This window comes from Aegilops tauschii, chromosome 3 (genome assembly GCF_002575655.3).
Source record: "Aegilops tauschii subsp. strangulata cultivar AL8/78 chromosome 3, Aet v6.0, whole genome shotgun sequence".
NCBI classification, from domain to species: domain Eukaryota; kingdom Viridiplantae; phylum Streptophyta; class Magnoliopsida; order Poales; family Poaceae; genus Aegilops; species Aegilops tauschii.
Window position 1 is genome coordinate 386,295,119 of NC_053037.3, and position 12,027 is coordinate 386,307,145.

Consider the following 12,027-nt stretch of genomic DNA (forward strand, 5'->3'; position numbering starts at 1 on the left):
TTATTATATATATATATTTAATTAATTCCATTTTTTTAAAACGTTCTGGGCTGGGGCCCGCTTGTCATTGGCCTAGAGGCCATAGCGGGCCCGGGCAAACGGGCAGCGGTGCGGGAGCCCGAACGGGCGCGTGCCCGTGGGAGGGGGGCTGCGACCCATGGGCGATGGGGCGGGCGCACGACGGCTGTGGCCGTGGCCGGAGCAACGGCGCGGCGGGGCTAGGCTGGGCGGCGCGGCGGAGCACGCGCGCGGGACGAGCACCGGCGCCCAAGCGATGTCGCGCGCGAGCAGGGAGGGGTTGTGGGCGCGCGAGCAGGGAGGGGCTGCGGGCGCGCGGGCCATCGAAACCGCAGCAGCGGACGGACGCGAGGGGGCGCGCAGGCCAGCGGCGAGGGGACGAGGCCACGCGCGGGGTGCGTGAGCACTGGACAGTGCGGGCTCGGGCGCAGCCAAAGGCAGGCCACGGCGCACGCGGCAGAGTGAGCAGGCACGGGGCGTGGCCGGCGGTGCGCGTGCGAGGCAGTGGGCATGACGCATGGGCGAGAAGGAGCTCACGACGAGCACGGGTGCGGCCAAAACCGAAAGGGCGCATGGGCGCGTCACGCGTGCGATGCAGCAACGAAGGGAGGGCGAGGACGGTGCGGTGACATTCTGTACAGGGAGAGGAAGAGGCGAGGCGAAGGCCGTGGGCCTCACCGGCGTTGCATGGGTACGGGGCGGCGAGGCTCGGTGAAGCTACGCGGTGAGGAGATGATGACGGGGCGGTTCATGACTATCTAGTGTCAAAAATCTCTACTCCTAAAGGGGAGTTGGTAACTTCTCCTCACCGGTTTATTTTCGTCTATTTTTTTCATCTCAACTCCCACCACCCTCTCCCACTGGCTTATTTCTCCCTCACATTAATAAAAAAACAAGTCTCATCAAATCGGGAGATCTGTTTCGTGCTTGTTTTGGCAGGTGTTGATTCAATTCAATCACGTAAATAATAAATCAAGAATTTATAAATCACACCACATATGTGAGATCACCTTCCTAAAATGAAAACATAAGATTTTTCTCGATAACCTTCCAAAACAAAATAACATATTCCTCAGTGTGCTCCCATTTATTGTTCTCATTATCTCTACTATTAAATGACAATCGCAACTTTTCTAATACAAAAAATAACATATCTTTTTTCTTATCTTACCAAATCGCATATATCTCTACTATTAAAGGTGAGTTGGTAAACCGGTACACATGGTTTATTTTCGCCTTTACCGTTTATTTCCGCGTTCACCTCTGCCACTATCCCTTCATGCTGATTTTTCTTCATTGCACACTCCCACCTCCGTAGTGGCAGGCAATTAATCGCGTCGAATGATTTTAAAAGCGTATGTGGGCAAGGATGGTCAACAGGCTCCCAGCGACATGGCCGAGCACCGCTTGCCAACATGGACACGGCCACCATGCGCTTGCGACATGGGTGACTAAGTGTTCGGCAAGATGGATGACGATCATGCTCTACAGGATGTACACACGCTGATGGTTGCCAAAACATTCACGGGCGAGGACAACATGGCACTACATTAGCTGGGTGATTTATGTTATAGTAGAAAGGAAGAGTGTTCCAAGAATAAGAATGAAAAAGAACTAAAGCGGCCAAGTGGTCCATGGTGTTGGAGAAGAAAAGAGTGTTCCAGAAAATAAAATGAAAAAAAGAAAGAGTATTATAGGAAATAAGTTGAAACAAGAACTAAATTTGGTGACGACCGAGGAAGGAGAAGATGTGACGTTGCTGACGAACGCACTGATGTTGAGGTGGTGCTGGTTGGCGCCAACGAAACAGGTTGGCAAAGAGGCTAGGAGTAGAGGATATAGGGGAGGACAAAGAAGAGAAGAATGACAAGTATCCTTTCTACTCCCTATGTCCCATAATACAAGATCTTTTTGTTGCAATGAAAGGGGTGTGTGTGTGTTAGAGGTGAAGCTTATTGGTGAATAGGAATATGTTTAGGTTGCTACTCGCCTCCCACGTCAATGTGTATGCACGTTTTTTTTTGTTTCATGAGTTGCAGAATTCAAGGGATAGATAATGTCGTTTCTATCATGAGATTGACATGTTGAACCGAAGGCGTGCAAACTCTAAATAGATGTGATATATGATAAATGGGAGAAAAATATTGGCACATGTTGCAACATAACAAGAAAACCTAGAAAAGATGATATTTTACTGCGTGCATTTGCAAAGTTGAATGGACCTTTGAATATGATCTCTATAATAATTTTTTGTTTTGTGATCTATTATATTGTAAATACGAAAAAGAAAATGTCCATGTTATAACGCACAATGAAGGTGAGGTGCGCAACATCCGATTTTAAAGAAAAGGGCTCCAGCGAGAAATGTCCCGTTATGGCGGGAAACCAAGCGCGGGGGGGGGGGGGGGGTCTGACAGGAAAAAAGAAGGATACGTCGTAGGGTGGGTTTTGTGTTGGGCCTGCGTGTTGAAAATAACATGGCGGATGGTCTGGACAGTGGCATTTCTCCTTCACATATGGTTCGGATTTTGGGATGACCGGGCTGCCGAGGCAATTGAATTTTGGGAAGGTTACTGGGCGCCTGTTTGATGTACGAACGTATGAGAGAGAAATAAACTTTGACCTTAAAAATGAACTTAATCATTTGTTTGATTCATATTTTTATATGGGTCATATAGGCCATAGAAACGCAGCGTTCTACTAGTAATCTTACGTTGTGGGATGGAGGAGGTAGATCGGTCAAAAGTGAACGCACGCAGTATTTCCATGAGGACAGCTCACAAGCAGGGGGCAAAGTGCAAAAGCTTTCTATTTCCGGGCAGACACCCCTTCTTCATCGCCCACCGAGCAAAGCACCCGCCTCGTCTCCCTGAGAACCAAAATCAAGAAGAGGAAGCGAGGAGCCAAGAACCACACACCCTCCTAGACGCCTCCGCCTCCTCCCCACGGGCGCACCCGAGCTCCAGCCCTAGCATTTCCGCTCCCCCCTCTCTCCCTTGTTTCTCCTTCTGCAGGTATGTAGTATGCCCCAACCTGAAATTTTTCCTCCCTTCCCTTTTCCCCTCTATTTTTCTTTCCAGATTGTTCGTGCGCCTGCGCGCGGCTTCTTGGCCCGGCCAATCTTTCTTCCCGGTCATTCAACAACGATTTAGTGAGAACCACGAATCAACAACTTTTTGTTGAGCGCCGAGATCACTTGAATCGGGGATTTCTGTCCCACGCCACCAGTTTTCTTGAGCTTCTTCGTGTCAATCGCAGAAAGGGGGCGAAAGCTTATCCTTTTCTTTTCTTTGTAAAAAAGAAGTTGCAAGATGCTATATTGACCCCATTTTTGCAGGAAATGGAGGTGGTGGATTTGGTGTCGTCCGACTCCGAGGACGAGGCGTGCGCGCACTCGCCTGATCGGAAGCGTCCCGCCTGGGACCCCGCGGATCCATCCCGCGGCCCCGGGAGTCTTCCCGAGCAGACAAGCAGAATGGCCTGGCCGCCGCAGCAGCCAAGCAGAATGGCCTGGCCGCCGCAGCAGCCAAGTCAGGCGGTGAAGAAGGACAAGGAGAAGGCAGGCGAGGGGGGGAGCGCGTGGGCAGCAGGACCCCCTTCGCTCAGGGGAGGATCGCATGCTTCTAGTGCCGGTATCTTGGGAGCTAGGCCTGCGGGGTGGGATTCATGGAGTGCAGCGGCACACAAATCTAGAGATGAAAGAAGTGAAACGCCCGAGTGTTGTTGGGGACCTTGGGGTGATGAGATTTGCAGATCAGTCTGTGTGCCCAAGGAAGATGGTGCTGCGATGCCTGGACAGAGCTGTATGGCCATTCCTGAGCTACTGATGGAAGACAGTAGCGCATGGCTGTCGAGGATCAAGGGGCTCCATTTCCCACTTCCTGATGAGAGCCAGTTGAAGGCCAGGCAAATTCAGTCAGATGAGATGCTTGCTCTTAAGCTTCAAGAGCAGTTCAACCAGGAACAGCCAGGCTCGCAATCTTCCCAGCAGGTTGTTTCTGTTGGTTACTTCTCAATCTTGCTGTACCTTTTTTCAGTGAAAGTTCCGTTTCTTAGTTGTTGTTTTCTTTCCTGCCAGTCGTTTCTTGGCTTCTTCTGATGATTCACTACCGATGCAAGTTTACTAAACGGCCAACCGATTGCTGACATCTTGCAGGTTGATACGACTCTAGCTTGGACACTGCAAGAGCAAGATGCTGCGCGTGCCAGAATCGCTGCGAGAGAGGGCCAATCTAGTTCTGTAAGTTGCCACTTTGTCTTGATGCATATGTTGTGGGGATTCGCTTACTGAAAAATCTTGCTGCAAGAATCATGTGATCATCTTTTTATGAGAAGTGGCATGGTTTCAGTTAGTTATGAGTAATGACTGAACTGATATGTTGATGCCCATAACTTGCCGGAAACCATAGCTACCTTCTCTGTTTTATTGATGAAACCTTTGCACTTTGCAAATCAGGTAGCTGAAAGGAGAATTGCATTGCACCAACTAATATTTGAGGCAAAGTTAGCATGACATCATATATGCCTGCAATCACTTAATACCTGTTGTTGGGTTACTTAACTTGGGAGAATACTCAGTACCAAAAAAAAACTGCATATTAGCAAAACGCTTAAAACTTGATTATTTCATACTGCTCTTACTCTTGAGTTTTGTGGTCTTGACTTGTATTTCAAGTTCCAACTTCATAACTGCATTTCCCTGCTGTCACCTATTGGCTATGGCATTCTGTTGATTATTTTCCTCATTTATCTGCACCCCATCCTTCCTTTAATTTCGTAACTGTACTTTGTGCTCAGAGGCAGAGGGACCGCTCAATGGCACACTTGTATTCGTATGGCTGGCGCTCGCAAGTTCAAGGTTATCCTTCATGGCCACCTAGTGACACATCAGCTCCAATAACAAGCAGACGGTGGTTGCCAAGAAACAGCAGCCCAGGATCAGAGCAACAAAATGTAGGACTCCTTGATAAGCTTATTTTTTTCAACCTTCACTTAACTGAGGACTGACATTTGCTTGTTTCTCAGATGATTATCTCTCAATTGACCAAAGGGTGTTTTGGACAAGAAAACATGGATTTAGAAATGGTTAGTCTTTACCCTGTATTGCAAAAGAACATCTCTACTTTGGAATATCGAGGGGCCTTTATATTGTTGACTACTTGTTCCTCTCGTTTACTTATCATGTATGAGCAGCTCGTGAAAACCTAAATATTCATACTTCTTGCATTTTATTGGTAGTAATAACAGAAGTATACATGTCTCCATTCCTTTTATCCCAACAATACATTTGATTAATCAATGTCTCCCCCTAAATAATAATAGACAACATACTTTAAAATCCATAAATTTTCCTTGGGGTGGCGTACTAAAGCAAAACCCTTCTTTCCACCCCTTACCTGATCAGGCCACATCAGCATAAGAGGATTTTTTTTTCTCTAGTCCATGTAATAATATACTAAAGTGTGATGTGGCAACAATCATGTTATGGGATTTGAGTGGTAGGAAAAAGGGGATTGAAGGAGCGAATGCGTCTCAGGATGCAATCATAAAGGCTCTGAGCAGTGCCGGATATTGGAAGTTTATTCTTTGGTTGGTTTGCAGATTACATGCAGATATTCTTTTAAAGAATGGACTAATCAGCTAACTATTCTTATCGAGGACTCAACTACTAGTTGCCAACTAAAAAATTAGCCAATTGTATCTGGAAAGCATAAAGTAATTGCCAGCTAGGCCATTGCAACTACTAACGCTTGTATCCTTAAGGGGTGATACCTTGTAACATATTGAACATGAATACCTAAACTAGTCTCCTGATGTGCCTCTATTACTGTCTATGCGACACCATCTTTGCTGGCATGGCATGCCCAAAACTTCTACTCATGTTTTTGTGTTTCTAATGTAGAGAATGGCTGTGCTGGACTCGCTCCAAGAAGCACTTGAAAGCTGTGCAGACACCTATCCTACAGATTCAGATGAGTAAGTTAATGCAAAAAAAAAATCATCGGTGCAATGTTGTTTTGATGGAAATGTCTGCAGCCAGGCTATATAATTATTGTCATAGTTGCATACTTGTCCTGACTTTGCTATACTTATTTGCATGTGTTGTTTGTTTCTGCTTCTGTTCTGGATTGTTTCATATTGCTGAAGTGCTAATTCCTAAAACAGCTTTATCGATGTTTGCATTTTTTAGACAGCGAAAGGATCACCCTTCCAGCCTCTACTTCTATGTGTGCAATAGTACCCAATAGGTTAACTTAAATGGTTATCCTCATACTCCCAATAGGTTAACTTAGATGGCTATCCTCATACTCCCACAGATTCATACTACTTGTTGGTTCATGCATATTTATTACGAGTTTCTGACTAATATTTTCTCGTTGCTCACATGTTAGTGATGACTATGAGAACCTTATAGCGCTTGATGACAACAACCACCGCAGAGGAGCTTCTGACAGTGAAATTGACAGCTTGCCGCTATCTGTTGCTGAGGTTCTTATTAAGTTTCTTACTAAAGACAGGATGGATGTGCATCATCTGTGGGGTTTGGAAGGGCTAACTTACTTGCCTCTCCCCTCTTTACATTTGTCAGGGAGAAAGCCGCCGCGATGAGCCCTGCCCTATATGCCTGGACTGCCCTGCTGATGGTGCTTCCCTCCGGCATCTGCCGTGCGCACACAAATTCCATAAAGAGGTACGCATGGAATTTGTACATTGGAGCTGCTCCGGGTTCTAAATTTCCATTCTAACATATTTTTGTGGGTGCGGTTTTCTTGCGCAGTGCATTGACAGGTGGCTTCGGATGAGGACCTCGTGCCCGGTGTGCAAATCTGCTGTGTTTTGACAGGGCGCCGCCGTACCAACTGCAGCACCTGTTGGAATTTATAGCATGAAAAATAGATTAGGAGCCATTTCGACACTCCTGGTACCGCCGTGCGTAGACAACTTGTAATGTTGCGTTACACAATGCTGGCCGGATCTCTCTGCGCGGTGAGCAGTGAGCAGAGAGTGTTTGAATGATGCGGAGCCCCTCTCTCTTTCTCTTCTGTTGCCTGCGAGAAACAGGGCACCACAAATATTGTGTTCCTTTTTGCTGCAATTTTTTGTGCAGGGGAGATGTATGATATAGCCCGATTTCCATGTCATGTGGGCCCTGTCCTGTAGTAGTGAATGGGATGAAAGGTTTATTCTGCTGCAGACTTGTAGTTCATCTGTTACTGGGATCTCGAATTATTAGAATTATCTGGTCTTTTTAGCTGAAAGCATCCAGCCTGGTTCTTCAGTAATCTGTTCCATAGACTGTCATGCCTGGCAACCTTTAAGTTCGAACCAGTAAATTGTTCAGAATGTCATATTACTTTGTGATCATGGTGGCAATGGAGGTGAAAATCAGCTGTATGTAATCATGGTACCATACGGCAATGGAGGTGAAAATCACTTCTCCTATGCAACTCGGAAATGTATATTTTCCCAAGCTGGCAAGTGGCAACCAGGAGTAGATATTTTCCAGCAGTTCTGCAGGCTCGATACGCTGATAACTCGCAGGCGCGGCTCGTCGCGCCACCACACGACGCCTCTCTCCCGTTCACCCGTCCCGATTCCGGATCACTCCCTCTCCTCTCCACTCCCACGCCGAGATATTTCACGCGGCCCGCCGGCCATGTCGCTGCTCGCCGTCGTCACCAGCCGCGCCGCGGCCGTGCGCCCGCTTCGCGCCTCGGCGGCCTCGGGGGAGGCGGCGGCCGCCGCCGCGGACCAGCCGGCGGAGCGGAGGCCGGTCAAGATAATACTGCCCAAGAAGAAGCCGCAGAAGTGGTCCACGGGGATGGAGCCAGGGTCGTACGGCGGCGGCCCGACCACCATCAAGCCGCGCAAGTACTGGATGGGGAAGGAGGACCGCGACCCCATTGGCAACACCGACGACTTCATCTGGAACAAGAACTTCCTCCCCCACATGGAGCGCGTCATCGCCAACGGCGGCACCGACACGCCCGCCACCATCCCCCGCGTCGCGCCGGTAAGCCCATTCCCGCCCCCGGCCGGGCAGCAAGCAAGCGCACGCGCGTCTCAGTCCCGCTCGGTGAATTTGTTTCATTTGTTTCGAGCATAAATGTTCTGCAGTGGGGGCTGTTATTCTGAAGCTCCTAACCAAGCAATTCGTTTGAGCAGGAGGACGAGGACTCAGGGTTTCTAAGCTTCAACCGCGCAATGGACCTTGACAGGTTACTCTCACCTCACCTCATCTGCTCGACAATCGTTTCGCGGGGTTTTGTAACGTAGGGTGTGCGTTGTAGTGTGGATGTTGATCTGAGCAAGGAGCTTATGGCACCAGCCAAGTCAATCTTGCAGACGCAGCTCAAGGCTGCCCGCCGTGGTCGATCCACAGGCGTTGAGGTTATTCGATCAAATGCCTTGCCCTCTGAATGTAGTCTTATTCTCTTGCCTCTTGGGGATGTCAATGAGTTGGGTTCTTGGAATTCGGATGTAGGCTGTCAATAGATCCACTTTCATTAGATGGAAGCTAGCTCCGACTCGACGGGAGCAGGAGCAATGGGACCGAGCGACCAGGGCAACCACCGGTGGCATTGTAAGCTGTTACAGTTCTATAACTGACTTGTTGTTAATAATCTCTAGATATCCGTTGATGTTTGCATGTGAGACCCTTCTAACAAAAATTTCACCATGTTCACATTTTCATAACATACATATGATGATGTATACCCCTTTTCTAATTTTTGTTTTGGATTTTGGTCCCCTTTTAGGATGTCATACTAAGGGAGTCGCAGCAGAAAGTGCAGCTGAAAGGGGACCCTAAGGTGGTGGCAGCTGAGGCCAGAGAGCAATACCTAAAGGTAATATCTCTTTTAAGTCAATATCAGGCTCGAGTACTGCTAGTTTCCTCCCTGTTCACCATCAACACGAACTATACCTTTTGGAGTTGTACTTTGCCAAGTGCTCAAGGTCCCAGTGTTCTTCAAGAATGAAATATGCACGAATTTGTGTTACTTCATTACTGATACTGAGGGTGTTTTGCAGTTGAAAGAAAGGTTGCAGTTGCTTACTTTAGGTATTGGTGGCGTCGGGGTGGTTTCTGCTTATGTTTCATACACTCCTGAAATTGCTGCGAGGTATGCTTTTTCTTGGACGAGTTAGATTGAATTCACTTTTGATTAGTGCTTCGCATATATGATATTTGTTCATTTTGTATCTGAAACTAAGTTTGGCTATTTATTTCTAGACAAACTTGGGATGTGGCCTTCTTTGTTACCGATTGTCAGGATTAGTTTGCGTCTTGTTCATACTATCTCCAAAGTGCTGCCTTGCATGCTACACTAATATCAGTTACTCTTCAGCTTTAGTGCAGGGCTGATTGGATCTCTGGTGTATCTCCGCATGCTTGGAACCAGTGTGGATTCTTTAGCGGGTGGAACTAAAGCAGCTGCCAAGTATATACCTCTAGCTGTTTCTCTTACAAATTGGATTGGGAATCACACTCGATAAGCTTTAGTAATACTTATACTTAAAACAGTGCTCACACTTCATTTAGTTTGGGAGAGCTACACTGCTAAATCTTAATTATGAACTCATTTATAACATTGCACTCTGGTCAAAATTGAAGGCTTTCATAGCCCGTCTGTTAGATAGATAGACAAACCTCACATAGATAGACAAACCTGCAAACAAAGATATCTTTCTTATTTGAAGATCTTTCAGACAAACCATTCTAGTCTTTGACTTACACCAAACTTTGCCTGGCCTGTCAAGAGCTGGTTCTGTTTTCACCTATGTAACACTGGCAGCTCATGATTCACGAAGACAAATATGACCAGTTCAGGTCCTTCCATTCAAGTTCTTTATATTGCTAATCTGCCTTCAGCCAGAGGTTTAGTCAAAACAAAGATTAGAAAAAAACTAATGGTCATCATCTGAATCATGATCCCTAAGTATGAATTATTCAATGGACACTCCATTCATTATATGACGTATGTCGATCACCTTTCTAAAACATACTTACAGCATATTTTGACTGTGTTTAGAAAAGGCTAGATAACTGCTGCTACTTGTCTACTTGCTTGTAATACATGTAACATCTAAATTTATTCTGGAATGCTTGCAGGGGTGCTGCGGCACAGCCAAGATTGCTTATTCCAATGGTTCTTGTGATGATGTACAATCGATGGAATGCGTAAGTAGATCAAGTCTTTTAAAATACTTCCTCTGCCTCTAAATATAAGACGTTTTTGCATTAACTGATGCAGGATACTAGTTCCAGAGTACGGCTTCATGCACCTGGAGTTGATACCCATGCTCGTTGGGTTTTTTACCTACAAGATTGCTATGTTTACTCAAGCGATTCAGGAATCAGTACCTGATGTTGGAAACCACGAAGTTTGAACACTGTTTTGGCTGGTAGAAAAACAAAGAGAAGGTTGTTGTTGCCCTCGGGGGGAGATTGGTCACCGTCCATCAATATAGTAAGGTGCCAAGCCTCATCCTTTCTTCACCATGATTTCAAAGTTGCCATCAGTGCAACTCTTCTGACAATTGAAGGATCTTAAAGATTTGTTTATGCTCATCCTTCCCTTTAAGCAGCATAACTGTAGGCATGCATGAGTTTACACGTTTGAAATGAAGTAACTTGATTCTTTCTAATGCCGATCCCATTCTTGTTATTTTCTACAGGTCTTATTAATGTTTTAGAAGGGTCTAATCTGGAGCCTGGAGATGCCGCCAGGTAGATGAGATGCACGCTGAGGCTGAGGATACTGTCTGAACATATGGACTGATTGACAGCATTCCGCGGAGAAAGTTTACTTTGACTGTACAAAGGGAAGTTGGCAAACACAAATTCAAGTTCCCTGTAGTGTACACCTTTGAACTTTTGGTGCATTGACCCTGAGTCCTATGGTTGAGCTGGCATTTAACATTATTTACGCAAGGAGGTCGGCAGGATTCGGATCAGTACAGAATGTAAATAGTGCGGGCTGTCAATATACTAGCTCACGAAGCTATATATTTTACAAAGTGCTAAAAAAATGGTATATTTCTATTGACCCTGTTCAAATGCCACACTGGAACGCGGTCTGCATGCGTTGTGTGGTGAGTTTAATAGTACACTGCACCATGTGATGATAATGCACCGGTGGTGGAGGACTTTTGTTTAGCGATGACATGAATACGATGCCTATCGTTGACAATGAGAAGAAGAACAGGTAAAGAAATTGACACTATGCCATCACTAACGGGAATGGCTAAAAGTGGAAGTGATGAAGCTTGCCTGTTTGTTGGGATAATGCGGACCTTCCCAGGTAGATGCCTCCTTTCTTCTTCTTGCTAGACGGTAGTACTTAGGCCAACTCCATCGCGCGACCCCAAACGGACGTTCGTTTTGTCCGGATTTTATCCGTTTGGGTAGGGATTTGGGGTCGCGTCCGGCCGTGTCCTGGGATGCGGTGGCCGTGCGCCCAGCGCGCGGCCGCATCCATTTGCCCCATCCTGTCCGCGTCCATTTAAAAAACTAAAAGCAATGTTTCAAATGCCAAGCCCTAGTTCAGGCCAGGGGCCCCGGTTCATCACGCCGGCAACAGAGCCAGCGGCCTACACATCCATCGCCGGCATCAGCCAGCGGCCGGCAACACAGCCAGTCTCCAAAATGAATAGTTGTCCTCGCCGGCAACACAGCCAGCGGCCGGCAACAAAGACGGTCTCCAGAATGAATGTTTTCTCGCCAGCACACTGCCAGCGGCCCAGCGGGCGGGCGGCACCCATGCCAGCCTCCAAAAAAGAACGATCGACGCCGATCGGACGACCTAGTTCAGGCCTTCGGCGTCGAGCATCTCCTTCTGCCTGGCCTCGAACCAGGCCCTCGTCTTCTCGCTCATCTTCGACAAGTCCACGCTCATGATCGCAAGGGCCACCTCCTTCGCTTTGGTGGCGGCATTGATGGCCTCGATGTCGAGCTGCCTCTGCCTGGCCTTGACGTTGTCGGCCTCGATGTCGAGCTGCCTTTGC

The 12,027-nt window shown here is 47.2% G+C and overlaps 2 protein-coding genes across 3 annotated transcripts; both read left to right on the forward strand.

Moving 5' to 3' along the window:
• The first annotated feature begins 2,804 nt into the window (after nt 1–2,804).
• On the forward strand, nt 2,805–7,277 carry LOC109734000 (uncharacterized). Its single transcript, XM_020293212.4, has 9 exons — nt 2,805–3,032; nt 3,356–4,009; nt 4,175–4,258; nt 4,816–4,971; nt 5,044–5,103; nt 5,921–5,994; nt 6,411–6,507; nt 6,608–6,709; nt 6,797–7,277. The coding sequence occupies exons 2-9, from the start codon at nt 3,359–3,361 to the stop codon at nt 6,857–6,859; spliced, it is 1,287 nt and encodes a 428-aa protein (XP_020148801.1). The 5' UTR covers nt 2,805–3,032; nt 3,356–3,358; the 3' UTR covers nt 6,860–7,277.
• A 234-nt stretch (nt 7,278–7,511) lies between these two features.
• Nucleotides 7,512–11,065, forward strand: LOC109734001 (protein CONSERVED ONLY IN THE GREEN LINEAGE 160, chloroplastic). 2 transcript variants are annotated; one of them, XM_020293213.4, is made up of 10 exons: nt 7,512–8,032; nt 8,185–8,237; nt 8,310–8,409; nt 8,504–8,602; nt 8,778–8,867; nt 9,052–9,143; nt 9,369–9,461; nt 10,133–10,201; nt 10,275–10,495; nt 10,699–11,065. In XM_020293213.4, exons 1-9 carry the CDS (start codon nt 7,676–7,678, stop codon nt 10,408–10,410), a joined length of 1,089 nt encoding a protein of 362 aa, XP_020148802.1. In that variant the 5' UTR covers nt 7,512–7,675; the 3' UTR covers nt 10,411–10,495; nt 10,699–11,065. The 2 variants fall into 2 exon arrangements, with proteins under 2 accessions (XP_020148802.1, XP_020148803.1); XM_020293214.4 differs by having other exon boundaries at nt 10,275–10,490.
• The last annotated feature ends 962 nt before the right edge of the window (nt 11,066–12,027 follow it).

What these genes read in the sequence shown, in the direction of transcription:
- LOC109734000 (XM_020293212.4), top strand. Translation starts at nt 3,359, where the DNA reads ATGGAGGTGGTGGATTTGGTGTCGTCCGACTCCGAGGACGAGGCGTGC. An exon ending in GAGAGGGCCAATCTAGTTCT is followed by an intron (nt 4,259 to 4,815) that starts GTAAGTTGCCAC and finishes CTTTGTGCTCAG; the next exon opens with AGGCAGAGGGACCGCTCAAT. An exon ending in TATCCTACAGATTCAGATGA is followed by an intron (nt 5,995 to 6,410) that starts GTAAGTTAATGC and finishes CTCACATGTTAG; the next exon opens with TGATGACTATGAGAACCTTA.
- LOC109734001 (XM_020293213.4), top strand. Translation starts at nt 7,676, where the DNA reads ATGTCGCTGCTCGCCGTCGTCACCAGCCGCGCCGCGGCCGTGCGCCCG. An exon ending in CCAGAGAGCAATACCTAAAG is followed by an intron (nt 8,868 to 9,051) that starts GTAATATCTCTT and finishes GGTGTTTTGCAG; the next exon opens with TTGAAAGAAAGGTTGCAGTT. An exon ending in ACTCCTGAAATTGCTGCGAG is followed by an intron (nt 9,144 to 9,368) that starts GTATGCTTTTTC and finishes GTTACTCTTCAG; the next exon opens with CTTTAGTGCAGGGCTGATTG.